This window comes from Camelina sativa, chromosome 9 (genome assembly GCF_030686135.1).
Source record: "Camelina sativa cultivar CO46 ecotype springtype chromosome 9, ASM3068613v1".
Lineage (NCBI taxonomy): Eukaryota > Viridiplantae > Streptophyta > Magnoliopsida > Brassicales > Brassicaceae > Camelina > Camelina sativa.
In genome coordinates, this window is record NC_141888.1 from 22,550,204 (window position 1) to 22,573,269 (window position 23,066).

At 35.1% G+C, this 23,066-nt stretch overlaps 7 protein-coding genes across 10 annotated transcripts; 6 read left to right on the forward strand and 1 right to left on the reverse strand.

Moving 5' to 3' along the window:
• Nucleotides 1-461: 461 nt before the first annotated feature.
• On the forward strand, nucleotides 462-2,827 carry LOC104711812 (uncharacterized). The gene is made up of 3 exons (XM_010428580.3): nucleotides 462-1,490; nucleotides 1,837-2,005; nucleotides 2,209-2,827. Exons 1-3 carry the CDS (start codon nucleotides 693-695, stop codon nucleotides 2,667-2,669), a joined length of 1,428 nt encoding a protein of 475 aa, XP_010426882.1. The 5' UTR covers nucleotides 462-692; the 3' UTR covers nucleotides 2,670-2,827.
• A 230-nt stretch (nucleotides 2,828-3,057) lies between these two features.
• Nucleotides 3,058-3,738, forward strand: LOC147938538 (uncharacterized). Its single transcript, XM_087467358.1, has 2 exons — nucleotides 3,058-3,261; nucleotides 3,428-3,738. The coding sequence occupies exons 1-2, from the start codon at nucleotides 3,148-3,150 to the stop codon at nucleotides 3,575-3,577; spliced, it is 264 nt and encodes an 87-aa protein (XP_087323484.1). The 5' UTR covers nucleotides 3,058-3,147; the 3' UTR covers nucleotides 3,578-3,738.
• A 707-nt stretch (nucleotides 3,739-4,445) lies between these two features.
• Nucleotides 4,446-5,306, forward strand: LOC147938539 (replication protein A 14 kDa subunit A-like). Its single transcript, XM_087466329.1, has 3 exons — nucleotides 4,446-4,561; nucleotides 4,683-4,964; nucleotides 5,047-5,306. The coding sequence occupies exons 2-3, from the start codon at nucleotides 4,706-4,708 to the stop codon at nucleotides 5,109-5,111; spliced, it is 324 nt and encodes a 107-aa protein (XP_087322455.1). The 5' UTR covers nucleotides 4,446-4,561; nucleotides 4,683-4,705; the 3' UTR covers nucleotides 5,112-5,306.
• A 170-nt stretch (nucleotides 5,307-5,476) lies between these two features.
• LOC104711814 (nicastrin) lies at nucleotides 5,477-11,280 on the reverse strand. 3 transcript variants are annotated; one of them, XM_087466327.1, is made up of 17 exons: nucleotides 11,012-11,280; nucleotides 10,775-10,902; nucleotides 10,506-10,619; nucleotides 10,308-10,422; nucleotides 9,642-9,724; nucleotides 9,415-9,491; nucleotides 8,918-8,995; nucleotides 8,382-8,453; nucleotides 8,206-8,279; nucleotides 7,964-8,096; nucleotides 7,785-7,856; nucleotides 7,489-7,608; nucleotides 7,195-7,266; nucleotides 6,954-7,094; nucleotides 6,673-6,757; nucleotides 6,139-6,583; nucleotides 5,477-5,890 (listed from the first exon to the last, which is right to left on the reverse strand). In XM_087466327.1, exons 2-17 carry the CDS (start codon nucleotides 10,860-10,862, stop codon nucleotides 5,626-5,628), a joined length of 2,034 nt encoding a protein of 677 aa, XP_087322453.1. In that variant the 5' UTR covers nucleotides 10,863-10,902; nucleotides 11,012-11,280; the 3' UTR covers nucleotides 5,477-5,625. The 3 variants fall into 3 exon arrangements, with proteins under 3 accessions (XP_087322453.1, XP_010426885.1, XP_087322454.1); XM_010428583.3 differs by having other exon boundaries at nucleotides 10,775-10,915; nucleotides 11,012-11,268; XM_087466328.1 differs by having other exon boundaries at nucleotides 9,810-10,422; nucleotides 10,775-10,915; nucleotides 11,012-11,148.
• A 2,023-nt stretch (nucleotides 11,281-13,303) lies between these two features.
• Nucleotides 13,304-16,925, forward strand: LOC104711815 (heterogeneous nuclear ribonucleoprotein Q). Of its 2 annotated transcripts, none has more exons than XM_010428585.3 (9): nucleotides 13,304-13,561; nucleotides 14,364-14,760; nucleotides 14,851-14,967; nucleotides 15,108-15,248; nucleotides 15,424-15,600; nucleotides 15,774-15,981; nucleotides 16,076-16,254; nucleotides 16,351-16,436; nucleotides 16,522-16,925. In XM_010428585.3, the coding sequence occupies exons 2-9, from the start codon at nucleotides 14,398-14,400 to the stop codon at nucleotides 16,667-16,669; spliced, it is 1,419 nt and encodes a 472-aa protein (XP_010426887.1). In that variant the 5' UTR covers nucleotides 13,304-13,561; nucleotides 14,364-14,397; the 3' UTR covers nucleotides 16,670-16,925. The 2 variants fall into 2 exon arrangements, with proteins under 2 accessions (XP_010426887.1, XP_087322456.1); XM_087466330.1 differs by having other exon boundaries at nucleotides 13,321-13,561; nucleotides 13,914-14,760.
• Nucleotides 16,926-17,730: 805 nt separating this feature from the next.
• LOC147938540 (FBD-associated F-box protein At3g52670-like) lies at nucleotides 17,731-19,397 on the forward strand. The gene is made up of 3 exons (XM_087466332.1): nucleotides 17,731-18,631; nucleotides 18,710-18,844; nucleotides 18,958-19,397. The coding sequence occupies exons 1-3, from the start codon at nucleotides 17,759-17,761 to the stop codon at nucleotides 19,255-19,257; spliced, it is 1,308 nt and encodes a 435-aa protein (XP_087322458.1). The 5' UTR covers nucleotides 17,731-17,758; the 3' UTR covers nucleotides 19,258-19,397.
• Nucleotides 19,398-21,067: 1,670 nt separating this feature from the next.
• LOC147938541 (F-box/FBD/LRR-repeat protein At3g51530-like) lies at nucleotides 21,068-22,880 on the forward strand. The gene is made up of 4 exons (XM_087466331.1): nucleotides 21,068-21,182; nucleotides 21,276-22,152; nucleotides 22,247-22,381; nucleotides 22,478-22,880. Exons 1-4 carry the CDS (start codon nucleotides 21,166-21,168, stop codon nucleotides 22,772-22,774), a joined length of 1,326 nt encoding a protein of 441 aa, XP_087322457.1. The 5' UTR covers nucleotides 21,068-21,165; the 3' UTR covers nucleotides 22,775-22,880.
• The last annotated feature ends 186 nt before the right edge of the window (nucleotides 22,881-23,066 follow it).

The following is a 23,066-nucleotide window of genomic DNA, read 5'->3' on the forward strand; positions in this document are numbered from 1 at the left end:
TGCAACCCCATGTTTTCCATCGATCCAAATTTGATGAAGAGATGCTCTAACATGTCTTTAGAGTCTTTTCCAGAGAGTATTACATAATCACAATTATGCATAGAGCTTTTTTTTTTTGTTCTATTTTTTAAAAAATTCTAAGCATAATATTTTTAGTTTAATAATTTGTGACTATTTGAATTATACTATATATTTTTCTATTGGTTGAATTTTTATAAATAATAAAATAATTATTATTTCTTAATTTTTGTGCATTTAACCAAAGAATACTTATAAACTGGGATAGAAAGAATACTTGAAAATAAATAATATACGAAATCCAATTAAATAAGATAGTGACGTGGAAATGCATACTTATTGTCTCATTTAGCCACAATTTATGAAAAAAAAATTCAAATCAATGATCTAAGATCTAAGGGTGGTTTATAGTTTGTTTTCAACAACTTGAGCTTACCTTGAAAGTTGAAACTAATAAGACTGGTAATGTGACCAAGACAAAACCAAAATGTAAATCCCGAATTACAAAACCAAATCTAATTGATCAATTAAACCAGAAAAAACACTAAACCGGAATCAAGTAAAGGTTGCGTCACTGTATCTTCCTTCCCATATTAGTTAGCCAACAAAAAAATCTTAAAATATCAAACAAACAATCTCTCTCTTATCTATTCTTCTTTCTCAAGATAATAATTATGAGTGAGTCGAATCAGCGACCCGAGTCCATGACCCGACCCGTCGGAGGAACTGAATACAGCTGGTGCAGAGCAATTGACGGCGGCACAGGCATCGCCGTCATAGCTCTCTTACTTTCCCGAACACCAAAACTCCAAAATCTCCAAAACACCCTCGACAAACTCCAGATTTACCATCCTACCCTCCGTTCCACTCTCCGTTACGACGCGTCCGCCAACTCCTTCTCATTCGTCGTCTCCGCCGTCGATTCTCGCGTCGTAATCCACCCTTTCGATTCCGAATCCACCGCTCGGATCATCAGAGACAGCGACGATCCACGCGCTGATCCGCACAGGATCATCCTAGAACACGAGCTTAACAAAAACACGTGGATCGATCCACACCGTTGGATCAACTCCGAGTCCGCCGTGTTCGTCGTCAGCCTCTACGATCTGACCGACGACGGAGAGCAGCGTGTACTCACATTTCGGTTAAACACGGGGGCGTGCGATCGGACTGCAGCGGTTACGCTTCTGAGAGAGTTTATGAAAGAGACCGCGGCGGGTGATGGTTGCGGAAACGGTCCCGTGGCGGCGGAGACGACGGTGAAGTTAGGTTTAGGTAAGGCGATAGAGGAGCTGATCCCGAGTGGGAAAGGGAATAAACCGTTCTGGGCGCGTGGGATGGACGTGCTTGGTTACTCGCTGAACGCGTTTCGGTTCTCGAATTTGAATTTCGTGGACGCGGAGGAACCGAATAAGAGATCGCAAGTGGTGAGGCTTAAACTGGAAAGAGATGAGACTCTCAAACTTGTGGCTGTAAGTCACTCTACTGCTCTCACTCAGCACTCTCAACTATTATTTCCGGATTATGTGCTAATTACTATTTTAGTTACGTGTTTTAAAAGTATTAATATTTGTTTACAATTGAATAATGTTGGTTAGTATTTTATATGAATATAATTAGATATGAGGAGTAAGTGTGTAACCACAATGTGTATTGTTGTAGTTTTGTTATATATTAATGTTAAGACAATCACTCGTGTGACATAAGAATTACATATGCATAGATTTGATTTGTAACACAAAAGGGCTAATAAGAAAGAGGATCTTGGTTTGTGCTAAAGCCTAAAATTTTGGAGCATTCGATTTACATTTTTGGTAGGGATGCAAGGCAAGAGGGATAAAGCTATGGGCGGCTTTAGCTTCCTCGGGGCTAATCGCTGCGTATTCCTCAAAGAATCTACCACCAGACCAAGGAGAGAAATACGCTGTGGTGACTCTTTCCGACTGTCGTTCCATCCTTGAACCTCCTCTTACGTCAAATGACTTTGGTAAGTATGAACATTTTTAGGATTACAATAAGAAAGATTGATGCTCTTAATGAGGTCTAGGTAGATGTTCGTAGATCTTCTCATGGTTGCAACAAGTTATATATTATAGGCTTTGAAACTCAGAAATTTTAATGTTAAACAGTCCCTGTTGTTGTATTGATCTAATGGTTCGTTATTTGATACTTTTGTTGTTATGTTATCAGGTTTCTACCATGCAGGGATTCTTCACACACACGACATAACCGGAGAAGGAACGCTATGGGACTTAGCCAAGAGATGCTACGACTCATTCACATCCGCAAAGAATTCGAACAAGCACTTCACGGATATGTCTGATCTCAATTTCTTAATGTGCAAGGCCATTGAGAATCCTAATCTCACGCCTTCCTCATCTCTTAGAACTGCTTTCATCTCTATATTTGAAGATCCTGTTATCGACGAGTCTCCAGAACCCGAGTTGGCTTCTCTCGGGGTAAGGGATTACATTGGGTGCGCGTCTATCCACGGGGTTGGACCATCTCTTGCGGTTTTTGATGCGCTAAGAGACGGAAAACTGGACTGTGCGTTTGTGTATCCTTCGCCGTTGCATTCGAGAGAGCAGATGGATGGGCTGATTCAACATATGAAAACTATTCTTTTGGAAGGATCTGCTTCTTCCTTTTGATTTGTGTGTTTTGACAACTCTCTTTTGTACCAGAGGCATATAGATGGTCTCTGTAAAAATTGTTCAAATAAAATTTATTTGTATTCTCCTCACAAGTCTTTGCAAACATGTACACTACATTCGTTAAAAACATAATTCAAATTATAGTATGTCAAAAATGTAATTCTATTAAATTTAATTAAGAAGATCAAAACAATGAAAAGGAAAAATTGCACTATTTTGTTTTTAGTGGCATCAGCAAATAATGCGGAAAATAATTCTAAGAAGAGTGCTAAAAAAAGCGTATGGAATGGCTGAAAGATCCATAGCAATACACAACACAAACCCCAAACTATTTTTAGAGGCATAAGACTTTAGAGCCACAAAATCCAAACTTACTTTAGCCTCATTTTCTAGCTATCTTCATTTTGTTTTGTGTTCAAAACATTTTTTTTCGTAAGAAAACAAGAAAAAAGAAAGCCTAAAACAAAGTGTGAAAATGGCGACGGATACAACAACATTTCCAGAAGGTGATGCAGCAGCTGAACTAAATCCTGGCCAAAACAAAAATTTCCAAGTAGATCCTGTTTCTTCAGAGATCGCTTCTGAAAAGGTATCCTTATTAGATGAGTATGTGACAAGATTTGTGATATCCTTATTGATATAGTTATTGGATGAGTTGATTTTACATGATTAACTATCAAATATTACAAGCTTTATCACTTTTGTTTCTTGTACACAAATGACAAATCTCTATACGTGAATTCAATGGGAAAAAGGTACAAAAAATCGTGGAAAAAAGGGAAAACGCCAAGGCAAAGAGAGACCCGACAAAAACGCTAAAAAAGACGATCATAATATCAGCGGTGATCGTTGCAGTCGCAGGAGCAGCTTTTGCTATAACCAAGAAATTGAAAGAGAACAAATGATTTTTTTATACAAAGTTAATCCTCAATTTTAATCTCTTTAATATGTAACTTTTCTTCCTCACAAAACTAAGAATTTTCTTTACCTATATAATATTATATATAAATATGTATTTGTAATATGTAATTCAAATTTAAATAATGCAATTGAATATATTAACTAACTATGAGGGGTATTGAACTTAACATTTTAAAGGATTTTAAAAATCTCATGAAATCTTATGTTATTCAACTACGATTTATAGAAAGTCCTTTAAAATAATTCAAAATTTTTTGTTATTCAATTTATAGTATATAAATCCAACTTTAAATCTCTTGTTATTCAAAATATCATAACTTTTTTTAGAACGCTATTTTGAATGATTCTAAGGCCATTTCCACTGAACATTTCTTTCATAGTTACTCTTATGAATAGAGCCCAAAAACAAAATAAAAAATCCATTATTTGGTCCAGAATGGTTTCTTCTATTGTTTGTGGAAGCAACGATTCTCAACAAATATCAACAGGTGTCGACTTTCGAGTAGTTACTATTAATTGTGATTAAAATAACTATTTTTTTTAAAGAAATGTTGAGAGCGGTGCTGGGTAGGTGATGGTCTTAGAAACTTCTTTTTTTTCTAAATCTTTCAAAATTCTAAAATATTAAAATCTTACTAAATCCTTTAAAATATAACTTGAATACTTTTCTAAATGATCTAATAACTTCTTTTTGAAATGATCATAATCATAAACTATGTTTTTAGAGAGAGAACAAAGAAAAAATGGTGGACTGCGAAACTGAACGAGACAAGAGAAATTAATCAAGCCCAATGGGTTCAATTCTTATAGGCCTCATACTTATTTGGCGCCATCTGTACCTTTTCTTTTCCCGCCCAAAATTGTCTCCATTATTAACTCTCTCTCTTCACAAAGCCTCTCAGAGAAACAGAGATTAGGGCTAAAATCATTTTCCAACTTCGACGACACGATTCATCTTCTCCAATAAGGTAAAATATTATCAGATCCTCAACTCTCAGAGATTTGCTTTTGTTTTCGATTTTATCCTCCTCCATCGTTGTTGATATGAAACTGATTGATTTAATCGATTTTGAATCTTTTGACTGGTAGATTAAAAAAGAAAAAGAAGAAAAATGGATACTTCAAGTCCTTCAGCTTTTGTGAACGGAGCTCTGTTGAGGCGTTACATTGGTCAGAAGGTCAGAACTGTGATTCAAGTGATCGGTTCAGACACTGGTTCTGTGATTGGGAAATCTACTGATGATCTTCAGATCGTTGTTAGGGGACCGTCTCCAACTCCTCCTCTTACTACTTACCTTGAGGTTATTGGAATTGCTGAGAGTGATAACTCCATTCGTGCTGAGACTTGGACCAATTTTGGCAACACTTTTGGTAAATTTTTCATTGATCCCTTCCTTCTTATCTATTCCATTTTGATGTATTAACAACATTTGCTTGTGGTTTTGCTTTGCAGATCCGCAGAATTACAATGAGCTATGTAAGCTAGCAAGTGGGGAGTTCAAGCACTTGTTCATCTAATGTTGTTGTTGTTGTTGATGATGGATGATGATCCTGATCAACCAAGTGATTCCATTAAAATCCTTTTGTAGATGCCTATGCCTTAATTATGTCACACCCAAACCTTTTCTGATTCTGAGATTTGCTTTTTTTACTTAGTCTATGTAACCACTTCTTAAATCTATTACAATTAAGCTTCAATTGCCTTTTTTTCTATATTGATTTGTTCAGTACTTATTGTGAGGTACCAAAACACAAAAGATTACACCATTTTCTTCTTGGCAGTTAGTCTTTTGCTCTGGAATTAGATTCGTAATGGGATTGCCTTTTTTAGGTGTTTTTGATAAATATTGAGAAAGTTCTTGCCAGTCTAATACGGAATTGAATTAGCTCAAAAAGACCCTTTTTTAAATAACCTTAGCTGAGAAAAAAGGTTTCTACTACATAGTTTTGGTGCTGCTATTTAGGCGATGTCTTGATGAAACTGAAAAGCAATTTTTTGGGCTGAGAGGAGAGAGGGAATCAAATACAAGTCTCAGTCCTGCTTCAATGCTTTTGTGATGAGTGACTTTGCAGCCAAAATCCCGATGTAAGCCAACGTTGTGACTGTAATACCTGCAACAAGGACTGTATTGTCGTATGCTGAGTGCTGGACTGTGTACACACGCACCCTTATAGTGTCCCAGTTGCTTTCGGTCCATACCGGATCAACCATCCCCATAGAATCCGATGAGTTCTGAGGCAGAATCGTCCAAGCTCCATCGTTATACTTCAACCGGGTTGAATAAGCTGGAACATACCTGCCAAAACCAGAGCTTAATGTGTTACGGGTCCGACAACAAATTGGGTTGCGCCATACATCTCAGGCCAACGGAAGGAGAAAATGCTGATAGGTTCAATTCAAAGGTCAACAACCCAAAAATTCTCAACTCAAGTCTAAAAAGGCTCCACTTCTGGAGCCTATCCTAATTAATAATCCTTTCCAATGCCTACCAGACTTGAGATTTGTTGCAAACCAAAATGCAATTTCCAAGCAAACAAAAGTTACCTGGTTGTGGAGACAACACATGCTCCCTCCTTGTTGCTCTCTGCTTTAATGCACACTTCGTCGGTTTTGCTACAGACTCCTTTCGAACAAACTGAGGTTGTGTTTCCCTTATGGACAGATGTTTTATCCGCAAGAAAGTTCCATACAAATCTAGAAACATCACCGACGTAACCAAGGTAAGGTTTGGAGGAAGGTTCTCCAAGGATGACGCCAGCATAGTTGCCTGGGCAATTGTTTGTTGGTGAAATGTAGTCTTTTACCAAGTTGCAAGATAGGCCCGGTTCACAAGCTAAAAGACAGGTTAGAAGCTCTTCAACAAAAGAAGCATTGACATGGATGGATCCCAGAGCTGAATTGCTTGCATCTTTGTCTTCACTTGCAAGAACGTAAAGTGTACGGGCCACAACAGAAGCAGCAGCTACTACAGATGAGGAGTTGATATTTGCTGCAATATAATACCAGAAAGGGATTAGAAAAGAGCAAAATGGGGTTTAGAGCAAAAAGATGAGAAAGACAGGCTGTGACTCTTCTTACACAAGTCATCTAGGTGACTATGGTAGAACTTATTCACAAACTTGGTATCAAAGTCTTCAAGAACAACAGCTGAAGTCTGAGGGTTCTGCAATAATGAATAGGATGTTATACCTTTTTTACTTTAGGGAATCTGGATCAAAATCACATAACAGTAAGCAAATATACTTCTCTCATATTCATGATAAACCGAAGGGGAAGTATATTCAAATAGTTACTTTCTCTTTCAAAGTCAGAATACACATTTGAATTGTCTTTCCATCTATTTACTTGGAATATTATACCTTTCTCATGAAAGCCATCATGGAGGATGGGGGTATTCCAGGGTTTGCAGTATCAGCTGAAAGAACTTTGATGTTCTTTGATGCCAGTGAATCCTGAGCTATCTTTAAAGCATCCAGTGTCATGTTTGTAACTGAAGAAACCTAAAGCAGAACACCAAAAGTGGATGTTAAGTTGCCTATGACAGTTTTCACATCATCCCACAAATTATGTAAGAGTTTCAGGGTATTAGGAATTTCTCACCTTAGTTTTATGAGCAAAGAAAGTGTTTATCCCTCCACTTAAACCTTTTCCAACGGATCCTATTTCAAGGACCTGTTAATAGAAGACAGAAATTTGAATTCAATCCTTTTAGAGAATTGTGAACTTTCAATTTCACAAGGAACACTGATTAAACAATAAACCTGCTTTCTGCACTACTAAGGAACAAATAAGTTGCAGCAACCATGAAACACATGCAACGTTTTTCACAAAGGATTTCATGCATGGGACTAGCTGTCTCTACCAACTTTGTCAGATCAAAACAATAAAGATTACCGTTTCAATCGGAGTATCGCTAAGGCCTGTGACAGCATCTGAATGCAGATCTAATTCGTGTAAGAACCTCCTGCTGCCAAGGTAACCCCACGTCTCTCCGGTCAGAACCAAAAACACAAGCTGCATTCATTTATACATGTAGAGCTATAAGAGCCAAAACACAGCAGACCGCAAGATATACCTCTGGTATTAAAGCTTGCAAGCAACAAAAAGCGTAAAATAAAACTAAATCGCATGGTACACTGATGTGTGCAAGAAACTCAATAGATTTGGCAATTATATTTATTCACTGGCACCTGCTTTTTGAAATTACTAAAACCATCAACTCGAGAAAGAGCATCAACTGCTCCCAAAAGAGCTACCAGACCCTGAAAGAAGGAGAACGCATTGCGCAATGAATCAGGATAAGAAGAATAAGAAGATTAAATAAACACATTCTAGAACAATCCACAAGCAGAAAATAGCGATATCTCACAGATATTGGTGAATCTGCACCAAAGCTTTTGTCACGGAAAAGTGATGCAGAATCCATGGAGGCCACAGTTAGCACAATAGGTTTGCGATTGTTGGAAGACGAAGGACTGATTGGTAGAAGCGAGGACCAAACACTGTCCTTCATAACAAAGTTATTAGAAAACGAAACGTATCCTTTAAAAGGTTTCATAGGTCTTCAAATCAGACAGTAATATAGAAATTTCAATCTCCTAAAATTTTTACCTATATCCGCCCAATGGGAGGCAAGTTCCTTCCTGCAAACAAGCCTCCGAATTGTGTGTTCCAGCTTTGGTAGTCTAATACAACAAATAGAGAAGTGGATGTCATAATCTAAGTCAAAGTAAAGATCCATAAAGCTGGTTAACATTCCAGTGAGCTACACTGCTAAAGCCAAATACCTCCATAACCATATTGAATTCAGCAACATCACTGGTATATGTACCATGCTTCATCTTTTTCTTGGAAAGGATCTGAACAGATATATTAGGATGTCAAGAAATAGTTCATAACATGAAACGTGAAGCTATCCACTTAAAACATACACATTTAGATTGCTACCAACACAGCAGAAATATAAAGCTAGCTTCTTGACAGAACCTTATCTAGTAAGAACAACAACATATGAGGTTCTGTCAAGAAGTAATCATTTGTATTTATATTTAAAAACGGGTAATCAATGTTTAGAAAATTTTATGCAAACTAAACTAGGAGTAATCATTTCATATGACTTTGACGAAACAGATCTAATGCACCATTTTCCAGCCATATTTTCATCAAGCAATACTGCTCTTAAGAGTGTGACGAACGGTCATAATGCCTCTCTAAGGCTTTAGTTCATTACCTCATATTTCTAAATGGTAATCCATTTAGTTATTCTGACAACACAATTAGAAACATTTATAATTTGCAAAAGAATTCAAGTTTGAAGGTTTACCTCCTGCACAGCTGATATACCACTTTCTGACAATAAGTACACAGGAAAATTATATTTTTTCCACATTATGCTTGATGCCTGCAAATAATCATTTTTAACAATGGTCAATTGCCAGAGCCTAGAGACTTATCGCTTGCAACTACTCATAAGAATTAAATTCATTTTTCTCAATGGAAAACCAATAAGAGGTACTATCATTTTATGAAGTTATATAAATATGCAACTGATTTATAGGCTTCTTTATAAGTAATCATCTGGACAGATACATGCATTGGTTTTGTAAAATGTATACAAAAACTAAACCATAAGAAAAGGATTTATGTTGTTTTGTGTGTTAGCAGGTTGTTAATTATAGTTCCAGAAGAGAACAGTATATAACTCGGAAATGCTTGACAATGGATTTCGTGATAACTGATTGAAACAATTTCCAACCAACTACAAAAGTGCTCACAGGAAAAAGTAACTTCAAAGTTTCAGACAGATTTATGGTACCGTACAGCTGAATTCCATTTGTAGTCAACGTTTTCATAGGGTGAAAACTGCGCTTGAGGAAACTTTTTGTCAGGAGAAAAGCCTACAAGAAAGAAGAAAGAAATACTAACGCCATGAAGATAGATAAGAAGTATCAAGTACTTTGTTTAAGGGAATTAAGAAATGACAATCAATGTATAAGTCAACATCCATTCAGGCTGACAGATCATAAATATGTGGATCGCCATAGTACCTGTTAATTTCTGTTGGAAATTAGATCCTGATTCAACTAGAACACCACCAATTTTGCTAGCAAAGCTCAAATCACTTGACACCCTGGAAAAGGCACAAAGAGGAGCGATCCTGTGTCATTTCAATCTGAAGAGAGTGTCTAAGTGATGTACAGTCTAATGAACAATACCAGAAGTAAGCCAGACTGCAGGATTCTAGTGTAAACTGCTTCGAGGTATACCCACTTTTTGTTTGTCGAATGAAATTAAAGCAAAAAATCCAATGAATTACAGGTTTCTACTGAATAATACCTAATCCATTTCTGATGCACCAACAACCAAGTGACTACATTTATAGCAGATTTTAAAAATGCTGATAAGAGGGTATACTCATTCCAGTCAGTTATTTCACTTTCAGGGAGAAAAAGAAGAAAACAAAAAGTGTTGGCCTTAAATACTAAAGTACTAGTGAAACTCTGCATCCTTGTATAGACGTTATTTTTGAGGATGTAAGCGAAAATGGCTCATCTGGCGAACACCGCAAGCTAATTCTTGTTTGACGTTATGTAAACACCAAAATGAGAACTACACCGTTTTCATGCATATGTATATCCTGCTTAGCAAGTGGTAAAACACTACTCCACAAGTTAAGAGATTATAAATACAATAGAATGACAAAGGAGACATGCCTGGTAAAGAAATCTTCCATTTCATCAGCTGTAACCAAAATAGTGTGTGGCTGAACCAAATCTTTAACGTCCTTCAATTTTATGATTGGAGCCACCACCTTATTCAATCCAGGATCTGAGTAATAATAAACATAAAAGTTAAGGGAACCTAATCGAATAATACCAATCAGTTAGGAGGCAAACACAGAAGAGGCTTACTTGAACAACCAATCTCTCCAGAAAGATTGAGAAGGCGTACACAAGGATACCCATCAACAACAACATACATTAGCTTCTGAAGGTCAGGAACAGATTCAATAGATGTTACCTCACCTACACGAAATATGGAAATCAAAACAGTGATCAGATAGATTAAAGTGATAATATAAGTGAATCAAAATTACAAACCAATCATTCCAAGATGAACTAAAAAGTAAAATGTTATATTAAAATCAACAAAAGATGAGACCAATTGGGACGAAACTCACCAGCGAGAGAGACATGTAGAGGAAGGATTGAAACTAGAAGAAGAGCAAAAGCAAAAGCAACAAGACGAGGAAGTCCCATTGCCATCATAGCTGGCCCGCCGGAATAATGGAAATCAGCGGGAAGCTACCTGGAAATCATCGCTGCAGATACGATCAGAAATGTGACCAATTTCATAAGAGATAAAAAACGTTACGAGCCCAGAATCGGAAGAAGCATCAGTTAAAGAGAAACAGTACCTAAAAAGGGGGAAATTGGAAGAGAGAGAGAGAGAGAGAGAGAGCTACGATTCGCCGGAGATAAGAAACCTAGCTGAGAATTACGCGGTCAAAGACTGAGAATTTTTCCGGTCGATTCGACTTTCAAAACTTCCCTTGAAGGAAAATAAAAATTGAGATACTCCTATTTTGTGCAGATTTTAATGGATTAAAATAATTAAAAATATTTTATAAATTTGTTTTCTCATCAATTTTTGTTTTTTTTTTGGTAAAAGACTATTTTCTGTCATATAATGGTTCTAGATTCGTTTTAAAAAATATTTACTTTTTTCCAAAAAATAGTTGTTTCTTTTGTCAATAACATCAAATTAATCTACCGGTCCTAATAAACCAAACCGAACAAATATTATTACCATTCATAGCAAAACACGGAAAAACACTATTATATCTATATTATTAATTTCACAGCATTTTTGAGAAAAAGGCTTGGAGTTCAAAGATATTTACAACCAATACTATTACCATAAAAATACTTTTTTAAAAAATAAAACAAAAAATAGAAATATGCAAAATAAAGTATGTTAATTAAATATTCTCCTATCAATCCAATATAATTTTCCTAAATTATCTCCAGCTCTGAACCTAATTTCCTAAATTCCTAAATAGTCAGCTTTCTATATATATTAATTTTTATAAATGTTTTAAATATATTATTTAATAAATTTAAATTATTATGGGACGGGTTATGATCGATATTCTTATAATTTTAAAATATCAATAGTCCATCGCTACGACCATCAGTATATTATACTAAAAATTAATAAATTTCTAAAGATATAGTTTATATAGAAAATATAGGTCTGTGGTGTACTGTTAAAAGATGGTCATTACAATTAAGTTTATCGGGATTACAAATTTTTAGTAAGAAATGTCGTCTGCGGTTGGCGAATTGTCCCAAAAACTATAAATATAAGATTAAAATAAATATATTATATATATATAATATTTTTACATAGTTCTGTATATATAATATGTGAAATATGTGATAATATGAGAAAATTTAATTTATACCAATTAAGATAACTCCAAAATATCAATATTATAAGTTATTTAAAATTTTTTTTTTCTTTGCCACTAAATTTTTTAAGAATAATTAATATAAAATTTAGGTTGAGGACATGCTTGGGCATAACTTTAACGACCACGGTCTTAGCAGGTTGACCCGCTACGGTCCATGTAAAAAGAAATGTGGACCGACCTGTTTGACACTTCTATATACATGATTATTATAAACAAACGGATACAACTTAATAATATAAACGGATATTAATAAGTTTTGTAATGAATTCTGGCTCATCTTCTGAATATTTTTATCTTGGATTGGTGAAATTAATTTATAACAAAAATAAATTATTGTATTGTATATAAACCGCAGATTAAATCGTAGAATTAACAATCAAAATACAATTATACAATCTTAAACTTCAAATAAAACGTAAAAAATTAACTAACAATTACAATTTAAAATTTAATGATTTTAGTAAAAAAAAATAATCCCGCGGTGTACCGCGGGTTAAAATCTAGTGTTAGTTTAATTCTTTTAGTAATATTTCGTCGAAGAAAATTTCCGGTCGATTCATATATAATTCAACTTTCAAAACTTTCCCTGAAGGAATATAAAAAATTAAAAATTGAGCTACTTCTATTTTGTGCAAATTTTGATATACTAAAAATGATTTTTTTTAAATATAATTTTTTCTTTTCTCATTCAACAACAATTTTTTTTTGGTATGGTAAAGACTATTTATGTCATATTATGCTTCTAGATTCGTTTTTATTTATTGAAAAATGTGTTTAAAACATTTACTTTTTTTTACATAGTTGTTTCTTTTGTTAATAACATCAAATTAATCGACTGGTTCTAATAAACCAAATCGAAAAATATTGTTACCAATTATCATACATAGCAAAACGCGGGAAAACACGACAGTTATATGTTAGTTTAACTTTTTAGTAATATTTCATCAACAAAATTAGATATAACAACATAGAAGAGGATATTAATTTATAATGTGTGAAAGAAAAATTTATCATTGATTAGATTTTATTTTTCTAAATTGTATAATATAACATAGATTATATATAAATATAAATTACCTATTAATTAAGAAAACTGAAAATTGAGAGAAATTATATCTAATTTTAATCCAATTTTGATATATTTTTCTTTGTGCATAAAACTTAACATCAAAGTCATTTTTTTCTTTTATTTTTTTGTTTGTTTGTAGATTTTGTGGCATATTATTAAGATCGGGTAATTTAACTCTACTAATATAAGATGGTGGTAGCATAATAATAAGGGTGACTACAACCTCCTCCTCCTCCTCCTCCTTTGATAATCACTTGCGGCATCTTTTTAGGTCATACAAAAGTTACAAACACATTTTATACATATTCTCTCAACCTGAGCTGCTGCGCGAATCACTTCTTCCTCATCCTCTCCTCTCCGTAATCCTCATCAAATTAGGGTTTTCTTCTGGAAGCTCTCTCTCTCGCTCTATCGCCTTCAAGGTACTTTCTCTCTCTGTCTTGTTTCATCTCATTGCGCCTCTCTTCGTCTCCTTTCGTGTATCTTTTTTTGGTTGGGGATCCGATTTGTTCTTCTTCGGAAATTGGGGTTTTTTTTGAGCTCTCCGTATCTTAATTGTAAAACTGAATCTGTTCTCAGTTGCGTTGTTATCTATACCAATGATTGCGAAGTTTAGCTGAAACGATTTTGATAGATTTTACTGTGAGTTTTAGCTTTGTACGGGTGTTATCGGATTGTTCTTGATTGGTATCATTGTGGTCTATTTTGTGTGTGTAAATGTCTGAGTAAATCAAATAGAAATTGTAGTTATAAGCTGAGGGATTCTCTTAACAGGTTAGATTGGCAGCATAAATAAAAAATTCAACTTGCAATTGTGTGTTGGGAGATCTAACATGGAGCTGAAGTTTTCTAAGTGGGTTGTTCAGAGATACTACTATGTCTTGACCTTCTTGTTGCCATGATTTTTTAAACCTTCTTTGCATCTAACCAAAGCCCTATTGATATCATGGTTTTTTTTTTCCGCTCTCAGGGTCGTTTCTTATTTTTTTTTTTGTTTCAACCTGTTGAGCATTCGTAGCCCTCTTCTCTCTTTGTCTATTGTTTGTCACCTTTCTTGCTTTGGGATTCTTTTTTTTTTTTAGCCGCATTATGGCAGAGCGTCAATTCGAACCTTTTATTCTTCTTTTTCTATTCTATCGACCTCTTATTGTTTCTTTTCCAACCTTTCCACGGTTCTATTCTCTCTCTCCCCACTTGCTTCTTGCTTCTGTGTCTCCTCCACAGTTGTAGTGCAAGCCTTCTTTTCTAGATAGTTAACATGTCAAGGACGAGGACTGCTGCTTCAGAGGCTCACGATTCAATGGAATCCGAGGAAAGGGTAGACCTTGATGGTGACAATGATCCTGAGGAGATTCTCGAGGAGGAAGTTGAATACGAAGAAGTTGAAGAGGAGGAAGAAATAGAAGAGATTGAGGAGGAGATAGAGGTGGAAGAAGAGGTGGAAGTGGACGAAGACGAGGATGATGCTGCTGCAACTGAGGAGGAAGAAGAAAAGAAAAGGCAGGCTGAACTCCTTGCACTTCCTCCACATGGTTCAGAGGTTTATCTTGGAGGGATTCCTACTGATGCTACTGAAGGGGACTTAAAGGGCTTCTGTAATTCAATTGGGGAAGTTACCGAGGTAATTTTGACATTTTTGTTTTTACCCAAACTGTGGCTGTGTTTTCATTTTATCTTGTGCTGACTGCTGAGGTTGATGTGATGTCTACAGGTTAGGATAATGAGGGAAAAAGAATCTGGTGATGGAAAGGGGTATGCATTTGTAACATTCAGAAACAAGGACCTAGCAGCTGAGGCAATCGAGACTCTAAATAATACTGATTTCAGAGTAAATTCTTTGACACCCCAATTCTTGTTTATATTACACTCATTCCATTAAAACTTATAGATAGCTTAGAATTCTCGATGGTTGTTAGTTTCAGATTTTTGTGGTTCTTATTTGTTTGTTTATTTAATGTTATTCAATAGGGTAAAAGGATAAAATGTTCGACTACCCAAGCAAAGCATCGTCTCTTTCTTGGTAATGTTCCTAGAAATTGGATGGAGTCAGACATTAAGAAAGCAGCCAATAGAATTGGTCCAGGCGTCCAAATTGTGGAACTTCCAAAGGTTAGTCTCCTGCAACTTGGATAAGTTTCAGTCTTGCGTGTATACTTATATCTGCAACATTAATATCATATTCTTGTTTAACTGTAACTTGCGGAAGTGAATTTTCTGTAGAAATTCAAGACATACCTTTCTCACTAGCTTGATCAGTTTTCTATTTGATTTTGTAAAATCACAGGAACCACAAAATATGGGCCGGAATCGTGGATTTGCTTTCATCGAGTATTACAACCATGCATGTGCTGAATACGCTAAACAAAAAATGTCAAATCCCAGTTTTAAGCTTGATGATAATGCCCCAACTGTAAGCTGGGCTGAATCAAGGAGTGGAGGAGGGGACTCTTCGGCTTCCCAGGTTTGCTTCGTTAGAATCTTTCTTACAAGTAAATAGTAGAAGCAGCAATAGTTATCTTACCAACAAAGTGCCACTACCAAGAAATTATCTCCATAGAGACATGTGTTCAATTTTTTTTTTCTTTCTAAACCATGAAAACTGATCTTACATTATGCTGTGTGGAATGATTGCAGGTCAAGGCGTTGTACATCAAAAACTTGCCTAGAGATATAACACAAGAACGTCTCAAGGCATTATTTGAACATCATGGGAAAATACTGAAAGTGGTGATTCCACCAGCAAAACCGGGAAAGGAAGACAGTAGATATGGATTTGTGCACTATGCAGAGAGGACAAGTGTCATGCGAGCTTTGAAAAACACTGAAAGATATGAGATTGATGGTATGCTTGGTCCATTCAGAATGTTTTTTTGTTTTCTGTTTACATCTCCTCCTTTGATGTTTCAATTCTAAAATGTATCCCCATTTATATACAGGTCATATGTTGGATTGTACTCTTGCAAAGCCTCAAGCGGATCAAAAGGGAAACACAAATACAATTCAGAATATGCAGAAATCACAATTGCAACCAAACTATCCTCCTCTTCTTAGTTACGGCATGACTCCTAGTCCCTTTGGTGCTCTTGGTGGATTTGGAGCTTCTTCCTACGCACAAGTGAGATTTCTACTACTATTTATCAATCATATAATTATGTCTTGAGAAGAACTTTATGGATATAAATCCGAGTATATTTTTGTGGGAATGATGCAGCCATTAATGCATGCGGGAGGTCACGCAGCTGGTGGAATGTCGATGATGCCAATCATGTTACCCGATGGAAGAATTGGATACGTCTTGTAAGTTCTTGTCTATATACTCTATACTGATCTCGTGCTTTTGCTATAAGACACGTGAACTCATCTGATGTGTTGAATGTAACAGGCAACAACCTGGACTGGCGGCTGTGCCGCAACAACCACCACCAAGGCATTCACCACCTTATAGAGGAGGCAGTGGTTCGAGCAGCAGCAGCAGTAGCAAAAGAAGTAGCGACAACGGTAGAGGACGAAGCCGTTACAATCCTTATTAGAAATTTCAAAATTATGTCTCCTTTATTTGGAAAAAAAAAAACACTCCCAACCAAGCCAGCAAAACAAAATGCCAATTTTAACCATTGTGTTGTCTTCTTTATGCCATTTGTGTTGTCTTTAAGATTTTGCGGGGGTGGCAATGGGGAATCGTTTAACTAGTTTTTTTTTTTGTATATTTATGCGTTTTCAGTTATTGTTTTTTCTTTAAGAATTGGTTTAGGGAAAAATACCCAAAAAAATTCGAAGTTATTTTTATTTGGAACGTTTAATAGCCAGTGGTTTTGTATTGAAATAAAAATACATCAAATAATAAAAACATGTCATTTAAAACTCAAAATAATAAGTATTGTTATATTCATATCTGTGATTTTCAACAAAATCAAAAATCCAATTTTACTCCCGTTATCTAATTAATTATTATTTTTTAATAGAAAATTTTTGGTTTTCAGTTAACCATGTCATACCAAGAATTAACCCAGTTATTTCTCTCAGTTGACAATTAGAGAGGGAGGAGGAAGAAGAGAGATAACCAGGTTAATTCTTGGTATGACATAGTTAACAGAAAACCGAAAATTTTTATATTAAAAATTAATAATTAATTAGATAACTGGGATAAAATTGAAATTTTGATTTTATTGAAAAATCGCGGATATGAATATAACAACACTTATTATTTTGGGTTTTAAATGATATACGTTTTTATTATTTGGTATATTTTTATTCCATTTCAAAAATTATGGAATATTAAACATCCAAATAATATTCAAATAAAAATAACTTCGGTTTTTCTTGCCATTTTTCCCAATTGGTTTATATATATGTCCTTTTCCGTTCATGTATGGTCGAGGCTTACTAGTTACTAGTCGATATGCATGAAAAGCCCATTAATGGCCCAAACTAGGTCTCGTTAAAATTACCATAATATCATCATCTTAATTGTATCCGGCTGTTCAAATTCTGCATCCGTTGTTCAAATTCTGCATCCGTTTTTTTTTTTTTTTGGTACGTTTGCGATCAGAGCGTTTTAAAACACGAGTGTAAACACTAGGAAAGCAACGCCATTTCTGTCTATCTCTCTATCAACAAAAATGAGAAATCGAGGTGTTATGAATGAAGAAGATAGGTTGACTCCGTTGCCTGTAACTTTGATTCTAAAGATTCTGACATTTCTCCCTACAGAAACTGCCATAACCACGAGTGTTTTGTCTAAGCGATGGCGGTCTCTTTGGAAGTTGGTGCCGAAACTAAAGTTCGATTCTGACGATCACAAAAGTGAAGACCAAACATTTTCAGAGGTTGTTTCCAGGTCGATGCTTTCACATAAAGCTACCGTTTTAGAGAGTTTGCGTCTCAGATTTTGTTTAGATGATGTTAGTCCTGTAGATATAGGACTTTGGGTTGGAATCGCGTTTACTCGACATTTGCGTAAATTGGTACTCTATGCTTCATACCCTGCGCATGATGATGAGACCTTCACATTTCCGGCTAGCTTGTGTACTTGCAACACACTTGAGACTCTGAAACTCTCAATTGGTATTACTGTAGATATACCTTCTCCTGTTCTTATGAAGTCTCTTAGAACTTTGCACCTTGTCTTTGTGAGCTACAAAGACGATGAATCTTTTCGTAACCTGTTATCAGGTTGCCCTATTCTTGAAAATTTGGTTTTGGATCGAGGTGAGTATTGTGCTCATGTTGTGACTTTCGTTATTGAAGTCCCGTCTTTGAAGAGACTTAAGATTTATGATTATAATAGTGACGAAAGGTTTAGAGGATATATAATTAATGTTCCCTCTTTGGAATACTTGACATTCCAAAAGTTGCAAGATATTGAGATTTGTCTGAATGCGCCGGAGCTGGTGGAGGTATATATCATTGGTGGTTCTTATATAATCGCTGATAAGTTTCTTGGATCGCTTAAGTCAACCAAACGTCTTTCTTTCGATTTATTACCCTTGGAGGTAAGTTTCAGCACTTTTGAGTGTTTTTTTGGTTATCTCTTTGTTATTGCAAGGTACCAATAACTGTTTCATGTACAGATTGTGTATCCAATTGGTAGTATCTTCTATCAACTGGTGAATCTAGAGATGCATACGTGTAAAGAAGAGTGGTGGGATGTACTTACGGTCATGCTCGAAATCTCTCCGAAACTAAAAGTCCTCAGGCTCCTTGATGTAAGACATTTCATCATTATTTTGGATGCTCTCTCTCTTTGTGGTTATATTTTATAGACTACTTATGATATGATACATTACATTCCTCTTGTCTCGTTCGTTTGTCTCTCCAGTATAGGAACAAAGATGATGATATGGTTGGCGGGAAATGGAATGAACCAAAGTATGTTCCTGAATGTTTGTTGTCTCACCTCGAGACATTTGTGTGGGAAAAATATGCTTGGGATAGACAAGAAGAGCAAGAAGTGGCTACATACGTTCTAAGGTACGCAAAACAGTTGAAGAAGGTAACAATCTCCACTAATCCTATCGATTCAAAAGAGCTCAAGAAGTTGGAAGAGAAACGTAAGATGCTCAAGGAGTTGGCTAGTGTTGTCAGGGCTTCCAATTCTTGCCACATTGCTTTTGAATGATCTTATATGTTATGTAAACTCTTCATAGAGCCTGTTGGTTTAACCGGTTATAGGGATTATTTACATGGGTTTTGGATCTCGGGGATGGTTTCTATATATTTTGTCATTGGATATTGAAAATTTTCTGAATTTTATCTTAATCCCTATGAGTGATGATATTGATACGGTATCAATGATACCACCGTCTTGGGCTTTTCTTTTGGGAAAAAGCCAAAAAATACCTCATATAATTTTTATATTTGAACGTTTAATACCTGCTCTTTTTTGTTGGAAAAAGGGAAAAAAGCCGAAAAATACCCGATCTATTTTTTATTTGGATGTTTAATACCTCGTCTTTTTTGGTTGGAAGAAAAATACTTCATTTAATTATAATTGGTCTAAAAATACATCATATTTTAATTTCTTGGTGAATTCGAATCCGCAACCCATGAGACGTTAACGGACGTTACAGGGTCGTTAATGGATTAAATTTTAATTTTACTATATATATACATTCACTATAAAGAATATTTTGGCTTAGTTTTCGTGGTTTGGTGGCTAGACGCCATATCTCTTAACCCAAAAAATTCAGGTTCGATGCCCGGGATAATCCGGTAGCCCCTGGCTTCGAACCCATAATGTGTGTGGTATGAGTTATGACATAAGGCGATTTTACCACCTGACCACGACAATTATCAAAGTATTCTCTTCGTATTGAATGTATATATATAGTCAGATTAAAATTTAACTCCATTAACGACTCTGTAACGTCCGTTAAAGTCCCATGGGTTGCGGATTCGAATTCACCAAGAAATTAAAATACGATGTATTTTTATACTAACTATAATTAAATGAAGTATTTTTCTTCCAACCAAAAAAGACGAGGTATTAAACGTCCAAATAAAAAATAGATCGGGTATTTTTCAGCTTTTTTCCCGTTGGAAAAATAATATCCAAATTAATAAAAACGTGCAATTTAATACCTCAAGAATTAAATGTTGTCATTTTCATACTTACAATTTCTTAACAAAAACTAAATTCTTGGTTTACCCTTATTCATTCTGTTAATTATTAATTTATAAATAACAGAAAAGTAATTTTATTTTTTTGAATAAAAAATATAATTGTTATTAATATCTGATTTTATCACTATTTTTTCTTTAAATTCAAAAAAGATTTATATTTTATTTCTTTAATTGTTTTTATATTACATTTTATTACCATTTAAAAAAAACTCAAATAAATTAATCAGAAGAACAACGATGGCGACTGGGTTTATGTGTATTTGGGAATTTTGACATCTATCAGATCGGATTTGGTTTGGTTTAATAATTATTGGGTTTGTTTTTCTTATTCATCCGAAACATTGAGAAATCTTAATTTTTTTTTAATTTTGGAGAAAATAATATATAAATCTACTTTTGAATTAAAAGAAATAAAATAGTGATAAAATGAAATATCAATAGCTGTTATATGTTTTATTCAAAAAAAATTAAAATTAATTTTATGTCATTTATAAATTAATAATTAACAGAAATGGATAAGGGTAAAACTGAAATTTATTATTTGCTAAGAAATCCTAAGTATGAAAATGACAACATTTAATTCTTGAGGTAATAAATTGCACGTTTTTATTAATCTGGTTATTATTCTTCCAACCAAAAAATACCAGGTATTAACGTCCAAATAAAAATTAGATGAGGTATTTTTTGCCTTTTTTCCCCTTTTCTTTTTCATTTATTAATAAGTAAACCGGTTGGTTTCGGTTCGATTTTAATGCAGAACCGGTTTTAATTAAAAAGCCCTAGTCTCTTTCAGTTGAAGAGCTTCGGTGCTCTGCTTCAACTTGTTGAATTTTGCGTTAAGAGCGATAGAAGTACGATTTTAGCTTCAGGGAACAGCAAAAAACTGAAGAGTGTTACCGGAATAATGGAACAAGAACAACGGTAAGTTTCGTTTATTTCGTTTATGTTTTGCAAGCTCCAAACCCTAACTCATTAGTCTTTTCTTCTTTGGTTTTGGTGGGTGTAATTGTAAAGTGAGAGAAATCGAGGCGTTGTGAAAGAGGACTTGATTAGTGAGTTGCCTGAAGCGTTGCTTCTACATATATTGTCGTTTCTTCCAACAGAAAGAGTGATAGCTACAAGTGTTTTGTCTAAACGATGGAGATCTCTTTGGAAGATGGTACCCAAACTTGATTTTAACTCTCACTTTCATTATACACATCAATTTTCAAAGAATGTGGGCAGGACTCTGTTTTCACACAAAGCTCCGGTTTTGGAGAGTTTTATTCTCAAAGTTAGTGATAAGTTTAGCGATAGCCGTGCATGTGATGATATAGATATTGGAGTATGGACTGGAATTGCATTTGAACGTCATGTGCGTGAGTTGGTGCTCGATCTTTGTTCAGATTGGTCTGTTAGATTTCCAACTAGCATGTTTAGCTTTAGTACTACACTTGAGACCTTGATTCTCAAGTATTCGGTTTTTGTGGATGTTCCTTCTCCAGTTTGTATGAAGTCCCTCAGAACTCTGCACCTTGTGTCTGTGGATTTCAAAGACAGCGAATCTATTCGTAATCTTATATCTGGCTGTCCTAATCTTGAAGATTTGGTCATTCATCAATGTTACCGCGAGCACGTTGTAGTTACTTTCACTATAGTAGCACCATTCTTGAAGAGGCTAGAGATTACAGATTACCTTGGTGGATCAGAGAACGGGGGCTATGTTATAAATGCTCCTTCTTTGAAATACTTGTCACTTGAAGGGGTTTGTGATTACGGGTGTTGTTTGATTGAGAATGTCCCAATGTTAGTTGAGGCAAAAATTACAGAAGTTTCTGCTATAGCCAATGAGAATATTTTGGGATCTCTCAAGTCAGCTAAACGTCTTTTCTTGGACTTATCACCCTTGGAGGTAACTATGCTTATAGCTAGCAATTGAGTTATTTGCATGCTTTCACAATGTTTATATATATATGTTTTAATAAGACTATGATCTCTATGTATAGATTAAGTTTCCTACTGAAGTTATGTACTATCAGCTGGTATATCTAGAGATGTATACACATAAAGTGGAGTGGTGGAATCTACTTACCCTCATGCTTGATAGCTCTCCTAAACTACAAGTCCTTAAGCTCACTGATGTAAGCCATTTCATTATCAGTCTCAGCTAGCTTCTTTTGGGGTTCCAACTTTGATGGTCTACTAATGATATGCATTGAATTTTCTTTTCGCCTCAGGAATATTCCAGTTTTAGAAAACATGGTTTATGGAATGAACCAAAGAATGTTCCTGAATGTTTGGTGTCTCAGCTAAAGATGTTTGTGTGGACAAGATACGAATGGGAAAGTGAAGTAGAGAAAGAAGTGGCTACATACATTCTAAAGAATGCAAGACAATTGAAGAATGCAAGTTTCTCAACTAAACCTATGGATTCCGAAGAGAGACGTAAGATGCTGAAGGAGTTTGATGGTGTTGTTAGGGCTTCAAGTTCATGCCACCTTGTGTGTTCGTCGGAGAATCTATCTACTAGCTAGACTCTTCTTTTGTCACATAGAACTATATTTACATGTAGCAAAAGATTACTAATAAACCCAACTATATTCTTTTGAAGTTCGCCAATTCAAAACCGGTTTATGTTTAGAGCATTTGAATTCCGATGTATATTGCTTTAAATGTTGACTCTTTGACTTTTGGTGGTGTGAAGATTGAGAAATCGAGGTGTTGTGAATGATGAGGATAGGATGAATCTAGTTGTTAGTACATTGTTTTGTATACTCTCTAATAATTTGGTCTCATGGATAGATTGCATATCCTACTGGAAGTATC

What these genes read in the sequence shown, in the direction of transcription:
- LOC104711815 (XM_010428585.3), top strand. Translation starts at nt 14,398, where the DNA reads ATGTCAAGGACGAGGACTGCTGCTTCAGAGGCTCACGATTCAATGGAA. An exon ending in AAATTGTGGAACTTCCAAAG is followed by an intron (nt 15,249 to 15,423) that starts GTTAGTCTCCTG and finishes GTAAAATCACAG; the next exon opens with GAACCACAAAATATGGGCCG. An exon ending in TGAAAGATATGAGATTGATG is followed by an intron (nt 15,982 to 16,075) that starts GTATGCTTGGTC and finishes ATTTATATACAG; the next exon opens with GTCATATGTTGGATTGTACT.
- LOC104711814 (XM_087466327.1), bottom strand. Translation starts at nt 10,862, where the DNA reads ATGATGGCAATGGGACTTCCTCGTCTTGTTGCTTTTGCTTTTGCTCTT. An exon ending in AATTCAATATGGTTATGGAG is followed by an intron (nt 8,280 to 8,381) that starts GTATTTGGCTTT and finishes TTGTTGTATTAG; the next exon opens with ACTACCAAAGCTGGAACACA. An exon ending in TGATGGCTTTCATGAGAAAG is followed by an intron (nt 6,758 to 6,953) that starts GTATAATATTCC and finishes TCATTATTGCAG; the next exon opens with AACCCTCAGACTTCAGCTGT.
- LOC147938541 (XM_087466331.1), top strand. An exon ending in TGGACTTATCACCCTTGGAG is followed by an intron (nt 22,153 to 22,246) that starts GTAACTATGCTT and finishes CTCTATGTATAG; the next exon opens with ATTAAGTTTCCTACTGAAGT. An exon ending in AAGTCCTTAAGCTCACTGAT is followed by an intron (nt 22,382 to 22,477) that starts GTAAGCCATTTC and finishes TTTTCGCCTCAG; the next exon opens with GAATATTCCAGTTTTAGAAA.
- LOC147938539 (XM_087466329.1), top strand. Translation starts at nt 4,706, where the DNA reads ATGGATACTTCAAGTCCTTCAGCTTTTGTGAACGGAGCTCTGTTGAGG. An exon ending in CAATTTTGGCAACACTTTTG is followed by an intron (nt 4,965 to 5,046) that starts GTAAATTTTTCA and finishes TTTGCTTTGCAG; the next exon opens with ATCCGCAGAATTACAATGAG.
- LOC147938540 (XM_087466332.1), top strand. Translation starts at nt 17,759, where the DNA reads ATGAGAAATCGAGGTGTTATGAATGAAGAAGATAGGTTGACTCCGTTG. An exon ending in TCGATTTATTACCCTTGGAG is followed by an intron (nt 18,632 to 18,709) that starts GTAAGTTTCAGC and finishes TTTCATGTACAG; the next exon opens with ATTGTGTATCCAATTGGTAG. An exon ending in AAGTCCTCAGGCTCCTTGAT is followed by an intron (nt 18,845 to 18,957) that starts GTAAGACATTTC and finishes TTGTCTCTCCAG; the next exon opens with TATAGGAACAAAGATGATGA.
- LOC147938538 (XM_087467358.1), top strand. Translation starts at nt 3,148, where the DNA reads ATGGCGACGGATACAACAACATTTCCAGAAGGTGATGCAGCAGCTGAA. An exon ending in CAGAGATCGCTTCTGAAAAG is followed by an intron (nt 3,262 to 3,427) that starts GTATCCTTATTA and finishes AATGGGAAAAAG; the next exon opens with GTACAAAAAATCGTGGAAAA.
- LOC104711812 (XM_010428580.3), top strand. Translation starts at nt 693, where the DNA reads ATGAGTGAGTCGAATCAGCGACCCGAGTCCATGACCCGACCCGTCGGA. An exon ending in AGACTCTCAAACTTGTGGCT is followed by an intron (nt 1,491 to 1,836) that starts GTAAGTCACTCT and finishes CATTTTTGGTAG; the next exon opens with GGATGCAAGGCAAGAGGGAT. An exon ending in TCTTACGTCAAATGACTTTG is followed by an intron (nt 2,006 to 2,208) that starts GTAAGTATGAAC and finishes TTATGTTATCAG; the next exon opens with GTTTCTACCATGCAGGGATT.